At 34.5% G+C, this 21,991-nt stretch overlaps 1 protein-coding gene across 1 annotated transcript; it reads left to right on the top strand.

The window, feature by feature from the left end:
- The first annotated feature begins 661 nt into the window (after nucleotides 1-661).
- On the top strand, nucleotides 662-4,047 carry LOC132626230 (GEM-like protein 5). The gene is made up of 3 exons (XM_060341032.1): nucleotides 662-1,213; nucleotides 2,472-2,746; nucleotides 3,673-4,047. Exons 1-3 carry the CDS (start codon nucleotides 883-885, stop codon nucleotides 3,868-3,870), a joined length of 804 nt encoding a protein of 267 aa, XP_060197015.1. The 5' UTR covers nucleotides 662-882; the 3' UTR covers nucleotides 3,871-4,047.
- Nucleotides 4,048-21,991: the final 17,944 nt, after the last annotated feature.

Raw genomic sequence — 21,991 nt, 5'->3', positions numbered from 1 at the left:
AAATTACGTATAAAAGATTAGTAAACTTGTGATAAATAATAAGTATAAATTCATAAGTTTAAAAACACTACAAATTAAGTATTCTAAATTTTAAAAATTATATTGATAGAGCTTCATTTTGGATGCATCTCCACTTTCAATCAATTGATGTTCTCCAGCTATAGCTGCTTCAATTTGCAGCATAATCTTCCTAGCAAAGCAAAAGAAAACGCGTTGACATTTGCAGAATATACTTATCCTATCTTCCCATCTTTTCCTCCTTTACATAATAAAACATTCTCACCATCTTAATTTTCGTACGTGACACTTTTGAATTTCGAGAGTTATATGTGTTTTTTTTTTTTTTTTTTTTTGTTATCGTGATTTTTATTTGCCTTTTACATATATTAAAATATTATTCTTTATGTTTCGATTTATATGACACACTTTTTGTTAGTCTGTTAAAAAAAATGATATATTTCTTTATTTGACAATAAATTAACTTTAACCTTTACCTTTTATGATTAACGAGATGATCTATTAACAAATAAATATCTTTGACTTTTTTCAAATCACAAGATTCAATATTCTTTCTTCAATTTTTAAACTTCATGCTCTGTCAAACTACGCCACATAAATTGAGACGGAGTTAGTAATTATTATGACTTATACGATACTTCTTAAGTAATTTCTATTCAAACATTCTGTGTTCGAATTCAGACAAAAGAGATTTATCCCTCGAATCTGAACTGTGTCACGTAAACCTGGAGAGAAGGAGTACTCCACTACCATTTCTCCACTTAAAAAGTTAATTCTTCTCATTCTACTAATTAAAGCAGATTCCCAGGAGAATCTTTAACACATAATAGCACTACATATATTTTATTTGATCATCACCCAACTATGAATAGCCAATCTAATTTTCAAGAATCACAACACCACGTACCCTCTACAACTGCTTTTCCTTCATCAGTTGATCATATGGATCGGCAAAAATGGGTTACATATATTATGGGTCCTCCAGCAGTTCCAAGAACTCACCCGGACAATCAGAAAGCTGCCTTATGGAAATCTCATGAGGACAAGCGACATGATTTTCAGCACCAGCAACCTTACCTTGTGTATTCCCCTGTTGACAGGCGTACCAACAACAATCCACTTGACTCTGCTGCTCATGTGTTAAACTCTTGGAGTAACAAAGCTGAGACTATTAGTCGCAACGTCTGGCGTAACTGTGAGTTCTATTTGCTTAATCCTGGTGGAATCAAGATTTAAAGTGTATGAATTCATTAACGACGTCAAATTTATTTATAATAATAATTGAGTTCACAGTCATATATTTATATACTCACTTCGTCCTAAAAAAATTGTCTTCCTTTCCTTTTTAATCTTTAGAAATAATTTACAACCATACAAATATCTAATGCTTATTTTAGATCACATAGTTTAAAAGTCTTTTTTAATTTCTTAATTTTTGTGTCAAATCAAGCGACAATCTTTTTGGGATGGAGGGAGTATATATTTTAGAAATAGTTAATAGAAATACTGTATCTATGCAAATGTTAAGTTGCAGTGGACCAATAGACTATGATCTACATCTGTGATCTAAAATATTAATTGTGGAAGAAAGACTTTTTACTACTATCTTTAACATCCTTCTCAAATGTGGGATTGACTTTTTTTTTTTTTTTTTTTAAATGAAACATGTGGGAGGAAATTCTTTTTCGATAAAGAGTGACTAATCTCAAGTCCTTTGTTTAGCCAAATCAGCTTGGGATAGCTTGGTTGGTAAGAGAACTTTTGCATTCATTTGAGTGACAGATGCAAGAAATTCACACAATATTATTATTAAAGGCGGAACCAGGATTTGAAGTTTATGGAATTCGGAATTTTAATCCCTTTTAAGTTACTAGGTTTTAAATTAATAATTTGTATACGTTTAATGAATTTCTTAAGACAAATATAGGGTTTGGATCAAAGTCATTGTGTACTGTCAAACTCATAACTGAAAACCTAGCTTCGCCTCTGATTGTTATGATCAATTAATGAGACTTGAGACTTGGCTAGAAAGTGTTCTTCCTCTATCATTAGCCCTGTAGTCTCCGGTTCTGGTGTTTTAGTCACTTTTCAGAGGCTTCTTTAATTATTGTGCGAGGAATTGCCCTACTGAATAATGAGAAGGAGGTTAGTCCCCAAAAATGCCCCTCATATAAGTTTCTTTGTCGTTGGGGAAAAAATTCTCTTTTTCAATAAACAGGCCCCTCTCTGATAAGGAACAGAGTTAAATTGCCGTATCACCTATTCGAAAAGTTTAAATTGTAAGGGATGAGAAAAGGGGCGGAGGGGATCCGTATATATTGTTAAGTTTGATTAGAAGGTGCAAAAATAACTAGAATTGAAAGCCGAAAGTATGGAAAAACTACTCGTAATGTATTTAACCAGAAAATAGAGGACAAACTGCTGATATATTTAGTTTGTGGTTCATGTTGTAGTGAAAACTGGGTCATCAGTATCAGAAGCAGCATTTGGAAAACTTAAATTGACAGCCAAGGCTTTAAACGAAGGAGGATTTGAGCCATTATACAAGCAGATGTTTGCAACAGATCCAAATGAACAGCTGAAGAAGACATTTGCTTGTTACGTTTCTACAGCAACCGGTCCTGTTGCTGGAACTCTTTATTTGTCATCAACCAAGGTGGCTTTTTGCAGTGATCATCCCTTATCTTTTAGAGCTCCATCTGGACAGGAGGCTTGGAGCTACTATAAGGTAAGTAATACTTTGCGATTTTAGACTATGAACTAGGTTCACCGAATGCCAGTTCATTACATTACTGTCATATTTCTCTATAACGACGTCGTTTCTGGATATTTGTTTGGATGCTATAGTGATATGCTAGAGAACATTTAATATAACAAAATATGAAAACTGATTTCAAAGAAAACTTGACCGTCATAATAAAATGTTGTTATAGAGGATAACTGATATAGATAGGTCTGCTATAGAGAGGTCTGATTGTATGTTGTTTTTTGGGATGAGTCAACTACTACATATGTTATTACTTTATAAATGCACCAGAAAATATTTACACATCAACCACAATTACCCAACAAATCTGCACCAGGCCTGGCGCTGGATCTTTGAACTTTCTATGTTGGACAATGTTACTAACTTGTACTGCCCGTAAGAGGAGGTTGAACCAGAATTTGAAGTTTATGGGTTTGAAATTCTTGTCCTTATGAGTTATTGAGTCTATTAATAATTTGTACATATTCAATGGATTCCTTAAAAAAAATACGTGGTTTTGATCAAAGTTACTAGGTTCAACCGAACTGGTAATGTGTTTCTAGCTCCACCGCTTCCGGTAAGTGATGCTTATTAGTGAGAAAAAATGAATTAGAGAAGGAAAAGCAAACAGGGGAGTATAATTAGAATTGCGATTAACTAAATAAAGGGAATTAACTATGAAATTTATCGCTGAATAGTCGTGGCTAACATGATTTGTTTATAGTCCACCATTAAACAGGATTAGCAGCAGATTTTTTCTGTTTAGCGACAAAAGTGTCTGTTACTAATTCCTATATATTTTTTGTAGCTAACACTTAATTAACAACTTCAACTGCTTGTGAGTTAAAACTACTTACTGCTGCTCTTTCAGCTAACTGAGTTTTTTCGGATTCTGTATATATATATAGGTGGCCATACCATTGGCAAACATTGACAGTATCAACCCAGTAGTGATGAGAGAAAATCCATCAGAAAGGTATATTCAAATTGTCACCATCGATGGTCATGACTTTTGGTTCATGGGATTGATCTATTTTGAGAAAGCAAAGCATCATCTCCTAGAGACTTTATCACATTTTAGAGGCCAACCTTATGGTGGATATTGAAATGTGGCAAAACCCCTTGTTAATCACTACTAGGTGATGAAATGTTATGCGAGTGACATTTTCTTGGATTGTCCTTTTGATTGTCCCCCTATATATTTCGAAGAGATATTAATGTACCATTACTAGTATGTTCCATAACAAAGATTTTGGGTGTATGTTTTCAGAAAATGCTCCCTCCGTCCCTAGTTAACCGTCACTTTAGTTCAAAAAAATTATTGATTTGTTACTTTAGGATCCAAGATTGAGGTTGGCAATTATTTTCAAATATATCCTTAACATTAAAGAACTATTCTTTTAATACGGCTCAATTGTCAAAAGACATAGTAGTTTAGTAAACTATACCTTGTATTTTTTTTTTTTTTTAATGAATGTGAAAAAAGATAAAAACGACAGTTAAAATGAGACGGAGGGAATAGCTGTTAATACTTCTTTTCTGAGTAGCATGTTGCATAATTTTATACCAGCTGTGTCGCCAATTAACACAAATTGTTTTCTGTGGTTTGTTAGGGGATTTTTTTTATTTATTTTTTTGCTTCAGAAGACATATTTCATATATTAACTAAACATTATAATGAGTGATCCTTCTCCCTAATGTCTGATTTGAAGGATCGTTTACTTAACAGTCATAAACAAATGGAGGCGGGGAAATAACGTTAGGGGTATGTTTGTAGCCACCCTTTCCGATTTCGAAAAAGAAAGGCCAAGAAAAGAAGAAAAATAAAATAAAAAGGAAAGACCTCCTAATTCATCTAAGTAAAAGAACATTTAAACCTACAAGTTGGTAAACGTCGGGAATGACGTAGTTGTTATGGACACTTGCTATTAAAAGTGGAGATTTTTACACTACATAACAAGTCAACAAATCATAACAAGAAAATCACTCTAATATATAGTTAATGTATAATAGGTGTGTACACGGTTAATTACCTCTGCGTAAAGTGGAGGAAGAAGAACCCAGGCTTGGTCAAAGGAACAATACATTTTGTATTTTTTGTTTCTGAAAGCTTGTCGTTCAATTCTTCTTTTTTTCTCCCTCTCTTTGGTTTTGTTTGGACCTAAGATTTGGGCTTCATAGGTTAATCAGCTTTCTTCAGCCCATAGGCTCAAATTGGACATTCTAATTCGGGTCATTTGCACGATTGGCCTTCAAAGGCACTGTTCTTTAATTTCTGTCCCTCAAATTGGAGGTCTTTAATTTTTGGCCTTGGCTAAAAATCCCTTAGTTTCGGGTTCGAGCCCGCGCTCAGCCAAAAATTTTTTTTAAAAAAAATCACAAGATAGAGTTTGGATTCGCAAGGCACAAAACTCTGCCTCAGACAAAGTTTTGAATGGCTAGAGTTTTGCATGCAAAACTCTACCTGAGGCAGAGTTTCAAATCTTTACCGAGTTTTGCATTCAAAACACTGTTTGCCTTGCGAATCCAAACCTCTGCCTTGCAAAATTCTTTTTTTTTTTTTTTTTTAATGAGCTGGGTTTCGAATCTAGAACTTCGAGGTATTGACAAAGGCCAAAAATTAAAGACCACCAATTTAAGGGCCAAAAATTAAAGACCAGTGCCTTTGAAGGGCAATCCTCACAAAAAAATGGTCTAATTCTTCCTTTTCGAACTGCTTTCTCTCGAACAAGAATGGATCTAGTAGTATAATTGTAGGTTCACTTAAACTCTATAAGTCTAGACTTGGATTTATCTTCATAATACGCATTGAGATTGCTGAAAATGTCAAAATATATATGAACTCATAACTTAAATAAGGTGACACATTCAGTAATTGATTACCCGAATTCCTATAAGATTAAAATTTTAAATCCATCTCCACTCTCAAAGCTTCTAGATTAGCTTGAATCTCTCTTAATGGTGGTTTGCATGTCAATTCCACTTAATTAATTGAGTAATCCATTTCAAAAAAGAAAGTTCAAGTTTACACCACTGTTTTAATCTTCTTCTCGATTATCAGCTCTAATCAATTTCGGGCACCACTTACTCTTTCCTTTCAAATTTAAAATAACTTGTTTTTCATTTTATGGACGTTTCTTACACAATTCTACTAATAATGTTACAGTAAATAGCTTCTATAATTATTTTTTTCGGTAATAACTATGTTTATTACCAAAGTGAGCAGTTACAAGCACAGAAAAAAAAAAAAAAAAAAAAAACAAGCACTGGACAGCTCAAGGCTTGATAATCATCAGCAACACGCAATACATATGTCACGACCCAAATTAAACACCCATCATGCACCAGGTCTCGTGCTATACCCTGTGCATCAGGCACGAATGCAACATATTAAGTAAGGGTTCAATTGAACCCCAAATTTTCAATGCGAAGCATGTGTAAAAATTTATTAAAATTATAATAAATAGCATATATGAACCTATAACTTAAAAAATATAATGATTCAATGTTAAGAATCTTAAAAGATTAAACCGATATAGTTTAAAACTCAGATCCGCCTCTGCCGTGCATTGCACAAGCCAAGGCACACATACTTACCAGACCACAAGCTTGAAATTTCTACAATCTTTAACTTATTCTCAATTGTGTCGAAATTCATCCAAGCTCCTTAGGTGATCTCAAGTAAAACTACATCAGTAAGTATCAAAATATAATACCAACCTATCCAAGTCTTCAAAAATATAAAATGAGATGCAAATACTTAAAATGAATGGTTTAAGTTATTAGAACGTAAGTCAACTTTACATTTTAAACTCACGTATTCAGTCAAATAAAAAAAGTGGGGACATTGGGCAAAAGCATGAATGAAGAGAGTAGATGATGATAGCTTCATGTGCACGATTAAAGTATTAGGAATAAAGAATGTTTAAAGTAATAAATTGAGGATGATTACTTCATGTGCATGGCTAAAATATTAGGAACAAAGAATGAATAATTAAATAAAGTCATTGGGAAGAGCTTTAAAGAATTCATGAAGTTTGAGGCCTCAAGAAGAGAGAATTGCAGCAGAGTATGTTCCCTTCTTGCACGGATCAAATTTTTCGTGCAATGTGTGAGAGAATGAATTGGAAACCTCAAAATCTATCTCTTTAATTCTGCATCTTTTTATAATCCAATTATGTTATGTTACGGTCACTGCTGTTTATGACAGTCAACTAAGGAAAATCACACTTTTAAGCAACATATTTAAGGAAAAGTGTCAAGTATACCCTTATTAATATATCCAATATACACTAATTTTATCCTCTGTCTCAAAAGTGTTCCATTCGAAATCCTGCCGTTAACTACTGCAGCAATAATAACATACCCAGTGTAATCCCACAAATAGAATCTGGGGAGGGTAGAGTGTACGCAAATCTTATTCCTATCAAGAGAGGTAGAGAGGTTGTTTCTGATAGACCCTCTCAAAGAAAAGCAAATCAAAATAGTCCCGAAAATGAATAACAGAAGTAAAGAAGTCATTGCAAAATACTAAATAAAACATGACAAAATAGTCTGGAAAGAAGGAACAATAACGTAACTACCACAAAATCATACGACAATCAAAGTATAAGACACAAATGATAATAACATAAATCAAAGGACACAAGAAACTACAAGAGTGATATGAAGCGTGACAAATTTACTGTTATTGGCTAACAAAAACCATTTTTGTTAATAAAAAGTTACAATTTAATTATTTTAAACCAAAAAAATTATTAATAATTAAACCCCCACTCTCTTGATTATTTACCTATTAGAAATTAGAATATCCATTCGTAAAGTTCTTCATTAGCTCAATATTTTCGGCTAGATTTTTTGATTTTACTACTTCACCTGGCCACCTTTTCACAATCGAATTAGGGTTAGTCAAATCTTTAATTTTCGGTAATTTTAATCAACTTCTTCTCTGATTCTTTAAAGAGAATGTCTAAAAATTCTCTGTTAGTAAAATCGACGTGTATGCTTTTTTGTGTAGTTTGCTCTTTATACTCAATCTTATGTAAAATAAAGACATAAGTTAGGTGGAATGAAATTTAAGTAGATAGCTTTTGGATATTCTGACACTGTAAAAGAAATTGTTTACACTCCCTATGTAAACTTAAACTTGAAAATACGATATAAACAATTTTTATATTAGTAGTGTATTTTAATTAATTTGTGTATATAATTTAAATATCGCTTTAATTGATGGTGTACAAGTTTTACCATTCATTTTCCCTTTCAGACCACCAAATTTTTAAGAATCACTATTTTCTTAAAACGCGTTTACGTTCATAGTCCAAGATCTCTGAAAAAATTGTATAATATGGTGGATTACTTTTGACCTTGTATCTGAACTTTCGTATGCCAAGAGACTTGCCCACTAATTAATTTATTGAAATTGTTCTCTTTTTATATTTATCTATAGCTTTTAGTTTCTCTATTGATCCGGGTCTTTGATAGAGACGTCTGGGATACAAATTAGGTTAGCAATTTTTATTTCGTGAGTCACATAATTTTTATTTTTAGACATCCAAGAAATACTAAAGATACTGACAATGGGATATAAGTTGGCCAAACTATTTTTAATGTTCGTTGTAAATCTCGATCGTGTACCTTGGCTTTATCGTAAATCATCCGTAGTCCCCTCAACGTGACTAAGTGATTTTCTAACCTACTATCAAAGACAAATAGAGATTGGTGAATATACATTGTTGACAACAGGTTTAAATAAAATCCCCGCCAAACTATATAGTATAATTTAATATAAATCAATAAACACACAGTTATTGTCCGAATCTTTTTTATTTATTTTAAGTTTGTCATTAATTATTATTAAGTGATAGAAGAGTGTGTGTATATATTTATCGAGCGATATAAAATCAGAACGAAAAAGTTTTGAGTCCAGAGCCAAAAAAAAAAAAAAATCCTATTTCGTTTTTATATAAACGAAATAAAAAAAAAAATCATATTTCGTTTTTTTATTCACGAAATACAAAAACAAAAAAAAAAACCTATTTCGTTCATTAATTCACAAAATGCAAAAAAAAAAACATATTTCGTTCATTAATTCACGAAATGCAAAAAAAAACCTATTTCGTTCATTAATTCACGAAATGCAAAAAAAAAAAAAAATTGTTACATTTCGCTACAAGTGTAGCGAAATGCAACTTATTAGTTCGGCACCGGAACAGTGTTGTGTGGGTATTTCGTTGGTTATCCAACGAAATACCCATTTTGGTATAAAAAAAAACGCATCTTATTTTGGGCTATTGACTGCAAAAATAAGTCATTTTGGCTCCGGACTCAAAAGTTTTTACCTAATGAAACTGAATATATCTAGAGTTAATACATATTAGTATGTATAGCTCTCACGAGATTCCCAAAAGCAGGCAAGATATATTTGTTGAAAATATAATTAAATAACTAAAAGTATGCTTTCACTAATTATTTAAATATTAGATGAGACGATTATATTCTTTCTCAAAACACACAAAGGATCTAATGTTGAACTTATACAGGCCAGCCCAGATTAGTGTGGGCTTTATTTTATTTTGTACCGGGTCAAGCCCAAGGCTGGAGCCCATTTTTCTAATTAAATGTATAGCACTGCTTGTACGCAGCATTTTTTGATTGATTTTTGAACAGAAATGAAATAAAGCTTCCTCTCTCTCTCTCTCTCCTAGTTTACACAGTTCATATTGTTGCATAAATCCATGGTTCTCGTCTGATTTTCCGCTGTTAACATGGTATCAAAGCGGGTTGATTGAACTCGTCTCTTCATTCTCTTTCGAACGATGTTACCCTCAACATACATTTCTCTCAAATTTGAAACCCTAACTTTGATCCATTTTGCGATTTTTTGTCCGAAATCGAGTTCTACTGGTTTGTTTGTGTTCGGTTTCAACATAATGTGTTGATTTGTGGTTTTGATTTGAAGAATTCGTGGAAATTTTTTCAAGTTTTTTTTGTTCCGGCGTGATTCGTTTTTTTGAGAAATCGTTTGAAGATTTGCTAGGAAATTGTTGTTATCAAGGTCGTGCCTCTTTCGGTTGCAAAGAGGAGTGGTATTTTTTCGATTTTCCTTGATATTTTGTCTTCGTGTTGCTTACATCCTACGCATCGATTACCTAGGGTTTCTAGCATTTTCTCGATTGCGATACTGTTTTCGTCTCTGGTTTAGCTGTGATAATTAGATTTGCCTATCATTGCTATCATTGACCAATGGCAATTGATACCACTGAGATCCCTGCTAGTGCTGGTACCACGAACACAACTGCACCTACTGATTCCACTCGTATCTTGTTTCATCTTGATGATTATACGCATCCATGTCATCCTTTATATGTGCATCCATCTGACTTGTTAGCCTCATCTCTTGTGTCTGAACTATTTGATGGAACATGCTATGGGAGTTGGCGTAGGTCGATTTTAATCGCTTTATCAGTTAGAAATAAGCTTGACCTTATTCATGGTACTTCTGAGAGACCTGCTGAAGGTTCTCCTCTACTGAGACAATGGCAGCGATGCAATGATTTAGTTGTTGCTTGGCTAGTCAATTCTGTAACTAAGGAAATACAGAGGTCTGTTGTCTATTCTGAATTTGCTAAGGACATTTGGAGAGAACTTGAGGATAGATATGGTAAGGCTGATGGGGCGAGAGTGTTCGAACTAAAGAAGAGCTTAGCTCATATTTCCCAGGGGTCCCTAGATATTGCCTCTTATTTCACCAAAATTAAGCAGTTATGGGATGAATTAGCTTCTATCTCAATTCACTCTGCTAACAAATGCAGCTGCATTGGTGGTGCCAAATCTAAGGAGGAACAAAGGGTATACCAGTTCCTCATGGGCTTAAATGAGGTATATGTCCAGGTTAGGAGCAATATATTGATGATGAAGCCTCTACCCTCCATTGACACCACCTATAGCATCCTTTTGAGTGATGAAAAACAGAGGCAAGTGTGCACCAGCTCTTCCTTTCCATCTGAATCTGCATCCTTCCATGTTTCCTCGTCCAGTCATAGTGGTCCTAGGCCTCAGTTTAATACCAAAGCCAACTATGATTTCCAAAAGTCTTCCCTGTTTTGCAAATATTGCAAGAGATCTGGCCATCTCATGGAGAAATGCTACAGACTCCATGGCTACCCTTCACATTTTAAGTTCACCAAGAGTTCAGGTCCCAAGAAGGCTACTGCTAATGTTGCCTATGACTCTTCACCTGCTACATCACCTGCCTTGGTTCCTTTTGCTGAATGTTCTGATAATCAGTTTGGCACATCTGGTTTGACAAAGGATGAGCATGCTCAGCTCCTTCACCTCATGCAGAAGTCTCATATCTCTCCTAGTTCCTCTCATTCTCTCATGGCTTCTGCCCATTTTGCTGGTAGGATTGCTACTCACAGTGTTTTGCTCAAACCTGCTTTATTTTCACAAGTTGATAGTTCTATGTGGATTATAGATTCTGGGGCATCTGATCATATGACATCTCGAATATATTTTCTTTTTAATATTAAACCACTTTCAATTCCTTGTCTAGTTTCTTTGCCTAATGGATATAAGGTCAAGGTTACTAATACTGGTTCCTTAACTCTCTTCCCAAACTTTACCCTGCACAATGTTCTTTATGTTCCTTCTTTTCAATTTAATCTCATATCGGTATCTCAACTAGTTTCTCAGTTTAATGGCATTGCTCAATTCACCAGGACTGTGTGTCTATTTCAGGACCCTTCACTGAAGAAGCCACTGGTTCTTGGTAAATTGGACAATGGTCTATACAAACTGAGGATGACTCCTTCCTCCTCTACTGTGGAATCTCTTCCTGCCTCTACTTCATCTTCATTTGCTGATTGTTTGTTATCTTGTGACACCGCTACTGTTTGCTCTTCCACATCTAGTTGTAATTCTGATTTGTTACTTTCAGTTTCCCCTGATGACATCCCTGTATGTTCTTCTGCCCGAGTGAATAAAATGGATGTTGTTTGGCATTTTAGGCTTGGTCACATTCCTTTCTCTAAAATGAAAGGCATACCAGCAATCAGTTCTTCTCTGTCTACTTCTCAATCTTTTCCTTGCTCTATTTGTCCCTTAGCTAGGCAAACTAGGCTGCCCTTCTCCCCTAGTGATATCCACTCTACTAGCCCCTTTCAACTCATTCATGTTGATACATGGGGTCCATATAATTCCTCTACTACTGCTGGTGCTAAATACTTTCTCACCATTGTGGATGATTATTCTAGGGCAACATGGACTCATTTGATGGGGGCTAAGAGCAACTCTTTAGATTTACTAAAGGCCTTTGTTGAAATGGTTCGCACTCAGTTTCACTCTCAGGTTCAAACTGTCAGGAGTAACAATGCTCTAGAGTTAGGTTCTAGTCTTGCTGGTACCTCTTTCTTCTCTACTAAAGGCATCATTCATCAAACTTCTTGTCCTCATACTCCCCAACAAAATGGGGTAGTGGAAAGGAAACATAGACACCTTCTAGAAACTGCTCGGGCTTTACTTTTTCAATCCAAGCTCCCTATTTCCTTCTGGGGTGACTGTATCTTGACAGCCACCTACCTAATAAATAGATTCCCCTCTCCAATCCTTAATAACAAGAGCCCTTTTGAGATGCTCTATGGTACTGTTCCCACTTATGATCACCTCAGAACATTCGGTTGTCTTTGCTATGCCACTACTCCCAAGGTCCATAGGCAGAAGTTTGATCCTAGGTCTGTCCCTTGTGTGTTCTTGGGGTACCCATTTGCCAAAAAGGGTTACAAATTGTACAACTTAGTTTCTAAATCCATTTTTGTCTCTAGGGATGTAATATTCCATGAACATATTTTCCCATTCTCTGATCCTTCTTCCCCTTCCTCTCCACTCTTCCCTTTATCCTCTATTCCTGATGACCTTACTCCTTCTTTTCCTGTCCCTGACCATTCTATTTCACCTCCTCCTTCTTACTCTCCTGGTTCAACCCCTTCTATTAGTTCTCCCCCTTTGTCTTCTTCTCCTCCTATTAGTGATTCTTCTCCCCAACATTCTCCCCCTTCATCTTCTCCAGTGCCTTCCTTAGCTCCTATTGTTCCTGTCAGGCAATCTTCTAGGCCACATACCCTTCCTGCTTATTTGAAAGACTACCATTGTGATCTTCCTCCTTATTCCTCCTCTGCCCTGACTACTGCTTGTGTTCAGCCTGTGTTTGAGCCTTCTACTTATTCTCAGGCTGCTTCTATCCCTGAATGGAAAGTTTCTATGCAAAAGGAATTTGAGGCCTTGGAGGCCAATCATACTTGGGTTGTTGTTGACCTCCCTCCTGGTAAGAAACCTATAGGTTGTAAGTGGGTCTATAAAGTGAAATACAAGGCTGATGGTCAAATTGAAAGGTATAAAGCTAGGCTAGTTGTTAGAGGGGATACACAAATTGAAGGGATTGATTTTCATGAAACTTTTTCCCCCGTTGTTAAGATGTCAACTGTTAAAACATTGGTTGCTGTGGCTGTCAAGAAGCAGTGGCCCATGTTTCAGTTAGATGTCAACAATGCCTTCCTCCATGGTGATTTGGATGAAGAGGTTTTCATGAAACTTCCCCCGGGTTATTCTGTCTCTTCATCCTCCCAGTCCCAACAAGTGTGTAAACTACAGAAATCCCTATATGGGCTACGACAGACATCTAGACAGTGGTATGCCAAGCTCTCTCAGGCTCTTTCTTCAAGAGGTTACAATCATTCACTCAATGATTATTCACTTTTCACAAGGACTTCTGGGTCTTCTGTAGTGGTCTTGGCTGTCTATGTAGATGATATTATTTTGACTGGAACTGACCTTGATGAGATAGCTGCATTAAAATCTTTTCTTCATGAGCAATTCAGGATCAAAGACTTGGGCAACTTGAATTATTTTTTGGGCATTGAGGTGTTCTATTCCAGTTCTGGTGTCCTGCTTCATCAGAGGAAATTTGTCCAGGATTTACTCCATGAGTTTCACTGTTCCGAGGTTTCTCCTTTACTTTGTCCCCTTGAGTTGACTGTCAAACTCAGGGCCCATGATGGTGAAAAGTTGCCCAAGCCCGAGGTCTACAGATCTTTGATTGGGAAGTTGATTTTTTTGACACATACCAGGCCAGATATTTGTTTTGCTGTGCAGCACCTTAGTCAATTTATGCAGTCTCCATGTCTTCCTCACATGAATGCTGCCCTGCACCTGTTACGATACTTGAAGGGTACATTTGATTATGGTATTTTTTTCAACAATGGTCCGGATCTGTCCCTCACTGCCTTCTGTGACAGTGACTGGGCCTCCTGTCCAGATTCCCGTAAGTCTGTCACTGGCTATTGTGTTTTACTTGGTGGTAGTCTCATAGGCTGGAAAGCCAAGAAGCAACAGGTTGTTTCTATGTCTTCTGCTGAGGCTGAATATAGAGCCATGAGCAAGGCTGTTGCTGACCTCACTTGGCTCTCTCGATTGCTTGCTGATTTGGGTTTATGTTCCATTTCTCCTATCCCCCTATTTTGTGACAACCAGGCTGCTGTTCATATTGCTAAAAATCATGTCTTCCATGAGAGGACCAAGCATATAGAGCTGGACTGTCATTTGGTTCGGACTAAGCTAGCTGAAGGACTTATTACTCTGGCTCACACCTCATCTGCTACTCAGCTGGCTGATTTGTTTACCAAAACTCTTCCTGGTGCTGCTCATCATGGGTTCTTGTCCAAGTTGGGTGTGTTCCCACCCTCCAACTTGAAGGGGGGTGTTGAACTTATACAGGCCAGCCCAGATTAGTGTGGGCTTTATTTTATTTTGTACCGGGTCAAGCCCAAGGTTGGAGCCCATTTTTCTAATTAAATGTATAGCACTGCTTGTACGCAGCTTTTTTTGATTGATGTTTTAACAGAAATGAAATAAAGCTTCCTCTCTCTCTCTCCTAGTTTACACAGTTCATATTGTTGCATAAATCCATGGTTCTCGTCTGATTTTCCGCTGTTAACATCTAAATATGAGTTTCATTATATTGTCCCCATTGAATTTTCACCTGCTTAACTCGCGAGACATGTAAAAAGGCTCGTTAAAAACATAATTAAATAAATGAAATTGGGCTCAGTTTGATGGTATATATATATGTGTGTGTGTGTTAGAATTGACATAATATTTCAGTATCCCTATAAGCTGAAGATGATTTTCTAAGATCTACAAAGTGGTGGTTAGACCGACTTTGTTGTACGGGGCGGAGTGTTAGCCAGTCAAGAACTCTCACGTTTAGAATATGAAAGTCGCGGAAATGAGAATGTTACAGTGGATGTGTGGGCACACTAGGAGAGATATGATTAGGAATGAAGATATCCCGGACAAGGTGGGAGTGGCATCGGTGGAGGACAAGATGCGGGAACCGAGGTTGAGATGGTTTGGGCATGTGAAGAGGAGAGACACAGATGCCCCAGTGCGAAGGTGTGAGAAGTTGGCTATGAACGATTTCAGGAGAGGCAGAGGTAGGCCAAAGAAGTATTGGGGAGAGGTGATTAGACAGGACACAACGCAATTTCAACTTAACGAGGACATGATCTTAAATAGGAGGTTGTGGAGGACTCAGATTAGGATAGAAGGCTTGTAAGTAGTCTCGCTTATTCTTTCGTACTAGTAGTCATAGTTTTGCTCATTCGTTTATTGCTCGTTGATTTCTGCTTATATTTGTTGGGTCTTGTACTTCGATTATCTTATTTATCTATGGTAGCTATTGTTTCTTCTTTCCAAACTGTTTTATCATGACTTTCTCGTTTTTTTTTATTTCTCATTTTCATACTACTTTGATATGCTTGTCCTTATCTGACCTTTTTGTTTTATTCTCTCTTGAGCCGAGGGTCTTTCGAAAATAGTCTCCCTACCTTTCAAGATGGGGGTAAGGTCTATGTACACTCTATCCTCCTCAGACCCATATTGCGGAATTCCACCGGGTATGTTATTGTTGTTGTTGTATCCTTAAATATATTACGTGGACAAAATATATTAATTTGGCAGCAAAACACAGCACACCTTTCTGAACTGCGATCATTTAGAAGTGAAGCTTGTCAAATTGCTGCTAAGTGTAGAAAAGTAATTTACTATAAGATTAAAATATATATATACACACCTTACCAAACATGTCAAGTTCAGAGAAGTTACGAGATAATATGTGGGTTAACATAAACGGAGTTGGATCATTAGCTAGGGGTTCATAACTTAATAGTTTTTACTTAGATCCTGCATTTATATAAAAAAAAAATCAGTTATTTTTACTTAGACCTTGTTTTTGTGTCAAAAGAAAATTATTTAGTTGTGAATTCAATAACTAAGTCGAGAGATAGATTCATTAATAATATATTTCAAAATTCATAAACTTTAAATTATGATTTCGTCTGAACTAATTATAATTTTAAAAAATACAGAAAATGGAAAAGAGGAAGGAATTGATGTTTATTGTTGGCCCATGAATGTCAGAGGAAAAGACTGCAAAGAGTTTGCAGAATAGATTCCCACACCAGCCAGCAAAGCACCAACACAAACAGACACAATCCCCAACCCCACCCCCACCCCTACTCATCTATATATGTTGATGAATAGCCTACCTTATATAAAAAACTTAAATTAATATGTGTGTTACTAAGCATGTTTTAATATGTGTGTTACTAAACATGTTTAGTATGTGTTTTTAATCAAATAAACCTTGAGTTAATTCAACACTCAACTTCAAAAGTTAGTTCAAGAGCTGAGAATTATCTAAGACTACAAAAGAAGACAAAGTTTGCCTTTTACTTCAATGTGACACTTCAACCGCTCTCGTTCGCCCATGATTGAAAATTTTAAGCGTGAGGAATATAACATGAGGTTCAATATCGAATAAATCAAAAATTGAAATAGATGTCTCCTAATACCATGCTACAAATTTGATTTTAAGTCTAACTCAATTTCAAAAGTTAATTCAAAAGATGAAAATTACCCAGGACTATAGAAAGAGACCCAAAAAAGTTTCCTTCCCGCAACCAATTTGGGACTTGAATAATATAGTCAAAATGCCAATCAATTTTAGTGCAAGACAATATATCTATGATTCATCTATACATCTCGTTAACTGCTTAATTTATTTTTAGTCTATGCATACAATATTTATTTTTAAACATTTGTAACACTCACAGTCACAGTACCCATAGGTCCAAATACCCTATACGAATACATCCTCCTTGTCACTATCTTCTGTCTTACATATTCTTTGCCCTTCCCCCAAACCCGCAAAAAGATGGATTATAGAAGACAGAAAAATAGTTAAAAGTATTTGTCCTTTCACTTGCATAGTTGCATGCCTTTCTACTTTGTCCAACAAATCCAAATAACTTTCTAAATACCAATCACTTCATTGTCTAGTGCTGGGCCAAGTTTGAATGAATGAACAAAATTTAGAAGTGGTGAATTATAAGTATTAAAATTCACTGTACTTTCTCAATTTGCTTTGCTTTGAAAAGATGAAGATTGCTAGGTCTCATTTGTCAAATTTTTTATTAAGGGGATATAAAATGGTAAACACACAAGAAATCAAGAAAAATCAACATTTACTATATTTAAAAAGTAATTTTGACTTTACACATTTAATATAGGTTCCGATGAGTCGTTTGCGCCCCCAGCTAGCTCCACCCCTGCTAATGTCTACCCACCACATATCTGATCTACTGCAACTGGGGGCGGATCTATGTATAAAAAATGGATCACGTGAATCCATGGTCATCCGATTAAACTCAGTAAATTATGTATATAATCCTTAAAATATATGTACTATTAACTGAAGGAACACATGGTCAAACTAGACCGAGTGGAGCACCGGTTAAGTGTGGGTTTATTCCTTTAAGGTTGTGAGATCGAAATCTACTAAATACACTTATATCTTTAAAAAAAAAAAAACAGAAAAAAATTCTAAAGTGAACTCATTCTCTTGAAATCATGAATTCGCCTTTGGCCTTATGATCACGTACTGCATATCACACGATGAACGGGAAGTTTCTTTAGAAATTTTGGTATAAGTTTTGATTATTATATTGGTATTACTGGAAAACATAATGCAAACTTGTAATATTATTAGTGTTTATTGTTTCTCTTAGGTCAACCTCCCTGGCCCCCTCACCAAAATACATAAGCCTAATTCTTTTTTTTTTTTTGATAATTAACCTAATACATTAATTTTATGTTTGTTATGAAAACAAGAATAATCCTCATGCTTCATTTAGGATTATACTTTTCTTTGGTACTGTTTTGTAAGTAACATTTAATAAAGATTTGTAGCTTGTTTGGTCAAGCTTTGGGATACCAAAAATAATATTTTCTAAATAATGCTTATTTTAGAGAATTGAAGTATTTGATCAAGTTTCTAGGAAAAAACAGTATTTTTGCATAGTAGCAAAAATTGTTGTTCACATGCTAAAAAAAAAAGTAGTTTTTTTCCATAAACACTTTTGAAACCTTGGCTAAGTACGATTGCTTCTCTAAGGAGCCTGAAACCATGGTTTAAAGTCATGAGATGAAACCATGATTTGAAATCATGTTTGGACATGCAATTTGAATTTCTTAAGTTGTATTTTTTTATTATAGACATAAAAATCTCACAAGTTGTGAAAGCTATCAAAATATTCTCAATTCTTATACAATCTTACCAATGAGCAAATCATAGTTCATAACAAAATTAATACGCTACTAGAAGATCTTTTTAAAAAATACAACATCAATTGATCAAACTTTAGTTCAATAAAAAAGAAAATTTAACATGAATAGTAATGTAACTACTCTTTAATATAATCCGCCCACATGGTAGATATAAATAAAGGTTGGTAAATGGTTGGTGGAGTAATTGTTAAAAATATCTACTAACTTATGAGTCTTTTTTTTACAAAATATAAACTTATGGGTCAAGTTTTATATTTAAAAATTTTAAAACCATGAGATGAAATGCATGTCCAAACGCTGATTTCATCTCATGGTTTCGAATCACATGTCCAAACACCTACTAATATTGATAAACACACTTTTTAAATTGATTAGTCAAATATAAATTACTACTCTCCAAAAGTATTTTTACGAAAAACACTTCTGATAAAAAAATACTTTTTAAAATAAGTAATTTTTAAAAATCGGGCCAAAATTAGACAAACTTTGAAATGTTGGTATAATATCTTAAAAAGTATATGAGAAAGTAACACCTAACAAGTGTTTTCCCCAAAGCGCGCTAAATATTCGGTTTTGCCAAGTGAGACAAGAAATTAGGGGGTGGTACGTTACTTAAATTCACTAAATACTAAATATATGGTACCAACAAAACGAACCATCTCTATCATTTTATGTCATCTTAAATAGTGATGGCAAAATCAGAATTTTTAGTCCTAGATTCTCGATCATAATTCGTTTTGCTAATTGCATTTTGAGTAAATTATTTATGCATATTAAATAATTTTTTTAGTATAAATATATAAGATTTGAACCAAAATTATTAGATTCTGCCGAACTTGTAGCTAGCAACTGTGGCTCCATCACTGATCTTTAAATGAAAACATATTTTAGCGAAATAGTGCACTGCTACCTTTGCTTATTTACTCACTGTTTTGCTTAAGGTGGTATGTGAAAGCATATATTGAGCTTTACTTAAATCAGTTTGGAATACATGCGGACTATATATAGTGAATATATACGGCTATATATAGTGAATACGAATTTACTTTCAATATTGTACGTAACATATATTAAGACGTTTACGGATTATATTAGTCAACTCAACTAATTTAAATTCTTAGCAAACGTAATAAAGGGAGAGGAATAGCTGATAACTGTAGCATCACTGATCACACTTGGGATTGTCACTCCATAACTGTGGTGATATCACCATGGGAGAGGAGTAATTACATGTAAATATTCTTTGGTGACTATAATTTCTTTTTACTTTCTTTATTAATGTATATATGTTCTTTGAAAAACGAGTTAACTATTAGTATAAAAGAAATAATTAAGCTCTTACCATTCATATATTAATTTATGAAAAGTATGATTGTTCTACATTGCTATTATATGTTCTACATTGTTATTATACCGCGAACAATTATTCAACGAAGAAAATTATGTGATGAACACCAATTACAAAGATGTATTTTAAGAGTATTTTTATCTCTTTATGTTCTTAATTGAAGTATACTACTACACATGTTTTTAGTCAACAATATTTCTTACACACTATTAAAAAAACTAATTTTCAATGAAATTCATCATAATTTGGTTCGCCAGCAACGTCTTACAATATATCTCACACACTATTAGGAAAATGCTACTTTTTGATAAATTCGTCAGAATTTGGCTCGTCGGTAACATTTCCGATGAATTTTTCATTGAAAATTCCTTACATACCCGCGAGTCAAATTCCGGAGGGATGTTCGCTCAAAACTTGCAATATATTAACTGATAGTGACATAAAATAATTCACATATGTGTATAAATTATACCAGTATTAGTAATGTTTTATACCGAATTATATTATTTATGCAAGATTTATTTAATGTACTGTATAAAATTGAAGACCATTTACTTATTTTTGGTTGGTTTTAATTGATGTAGATGAGAAACTTGAAAAATATCTTCTTGTTTTTTCTTGAGCTTGATTGTTCAGAAAACAAGGTGGGCCTATTAATTTGAAGGTCTGGATTGAATATAACCATTGTAAATGGTTAGGATTGGTATACAATTAACGGAAAAGGGTTAAAATTACCCCTGAATTTTGAAAAATAGTTCATTCATACCCTTCGTTATACTTTAGGGTCAATTATACCCTTATAGTTATACTATGGGGTCAATTATACCCTTATGTCTAACTGCTGTCACGTGGCATCATCCCAGCCCTTCAAAATTATTTTACCCACAAATAATTTTTTACCCACTAAAATAACTCAACTCGACCCGATTTTTTTTTCCAGCAAAAATAATACGGATAATTTTTCTAGCAAAATAAAATAAAAATAATTCTGTATTATTTTTGCTGGAAAAAAAATTTTCGGGTCGGATTGAGTTATTTTAGTGGGTAAAAAATTATTTGAGGGTACAATAATTTTGAAGGGCTAGGATGATGCCACGTGACAGCAGTTAGACATAAGAGTATAATTGATCCCATAGTATAACTGTAAGGGTATAATTGGCCCTAAAGTATAACAAAGGGTATGGATGAACTATTTTTCAAAGTTCAAGGGTAATTTTGGCCCTTTTCCGTACAATTAATGTGGAATATCGAACCCGTTTGAAGTTGATTTGGACAAATTTCAAAAGGAAAACGATGTTGGCAAATTTTTGGCAGAATAAGGTGTGGCGATATCCATGACTTTGTGGTCAAATTCATCATGATCATGGCCAAATTATAGCAGTTCTTCAGAACTTGTGGCAAACAAGTTTTGCCTTGTCATGACATTGTGACAAAATCCTGGCAAAAATTAAATGAAAAAGAATATTTATCGTTCAAATTGAAAATGAAGATAAAAGAATGTTAACAATTTTTACGATTACTATTTAATAATATTAATACTAGAATTATTATTAGAATTGTGATAAATCAAAATTTTACATCGCCATAATAATTCGTATGTTCTAGAATATTCAATATAACAAATATCGCTAGATTTGGCACAAATCATGGAGAAACCGTAAGGCTTTATGATAATGTGAATTTTGCTCACCAACTCAGTCGAATCAGTAAGACTTTATGATAATGCGAGTTTTGACCATCAATCCTGGCGAATTCGTAAGGCTTTATGATAATGCGAGTTTTGCCCATCGATCTTGTCAAATATGTAAGGCTTTTATGATGATGCGAGTTTTGACCATCATTCCTGGCTAATCCATAGGACTTTATGATAATGCGAGTTTTGACCATCATTCCTGGCTAATCCATAGGACTTTATGATAATGCGAGTTTTGACCATCATTCCTGACTAATCCATAAGGTTTTATGATAATGCAGATTTTGCCCATCATTCCTGGCAAATTAGTAAGACTTTATTATAAGTCAGATTTTGCTCATCAATCCTGATGAATCAGTAAGCCTTTATGATAAGTCGAATTTTGCCCATCAATTTAAAATTCTAGTAACCATTAGGATGTTACTAATTAATGCTCATGAATTTATTTTTATAAATTTTCTTAAACGAGACCAAAATATAAACGGTGGCACCAAAAAAAGCC

Source organism: Lycium barbarum, chromosome 2 (assembly GCF_019175385.1).
Source record: "Lycium barbarum isolate Lr01 chromosome 2, ASM1917538v2, whole genome shotgun sequence".
Taxonomy (NCBI): Eukaryota; Viridiplantae; Streptophyta; class Magnoliopsida; order Solanales; family Solanaceae; genus Lycium; species Lycium barbarum.
Note: the sequence above shows the minus strand (reverse complement) of the source record. Positions and strands in the feature narration are given on the sequence as shown.

Coding starts and splice junctions, on each gene's coding strand:
- LOC132626230 (XM_060341032.1), top strand. CDS start 883: ATGAATAGCCAATCTAATTTTCAAGAATCACAACACCACGTACCCTCT. Junction 1,214..2,471: donor TCGCAACGTCTGGCGTAACT/GTGAGTTCTATT, acceptor TTCATGTTGTAG/TGAAAACTGGGTCATCAGTA. Junction 2,747..3,672: donor AGGCTTGGAGCTACTATAAG/GTAAGTAATACT, acceptor ATATATATATAG/GTGGCCATACCATTGGCAAA.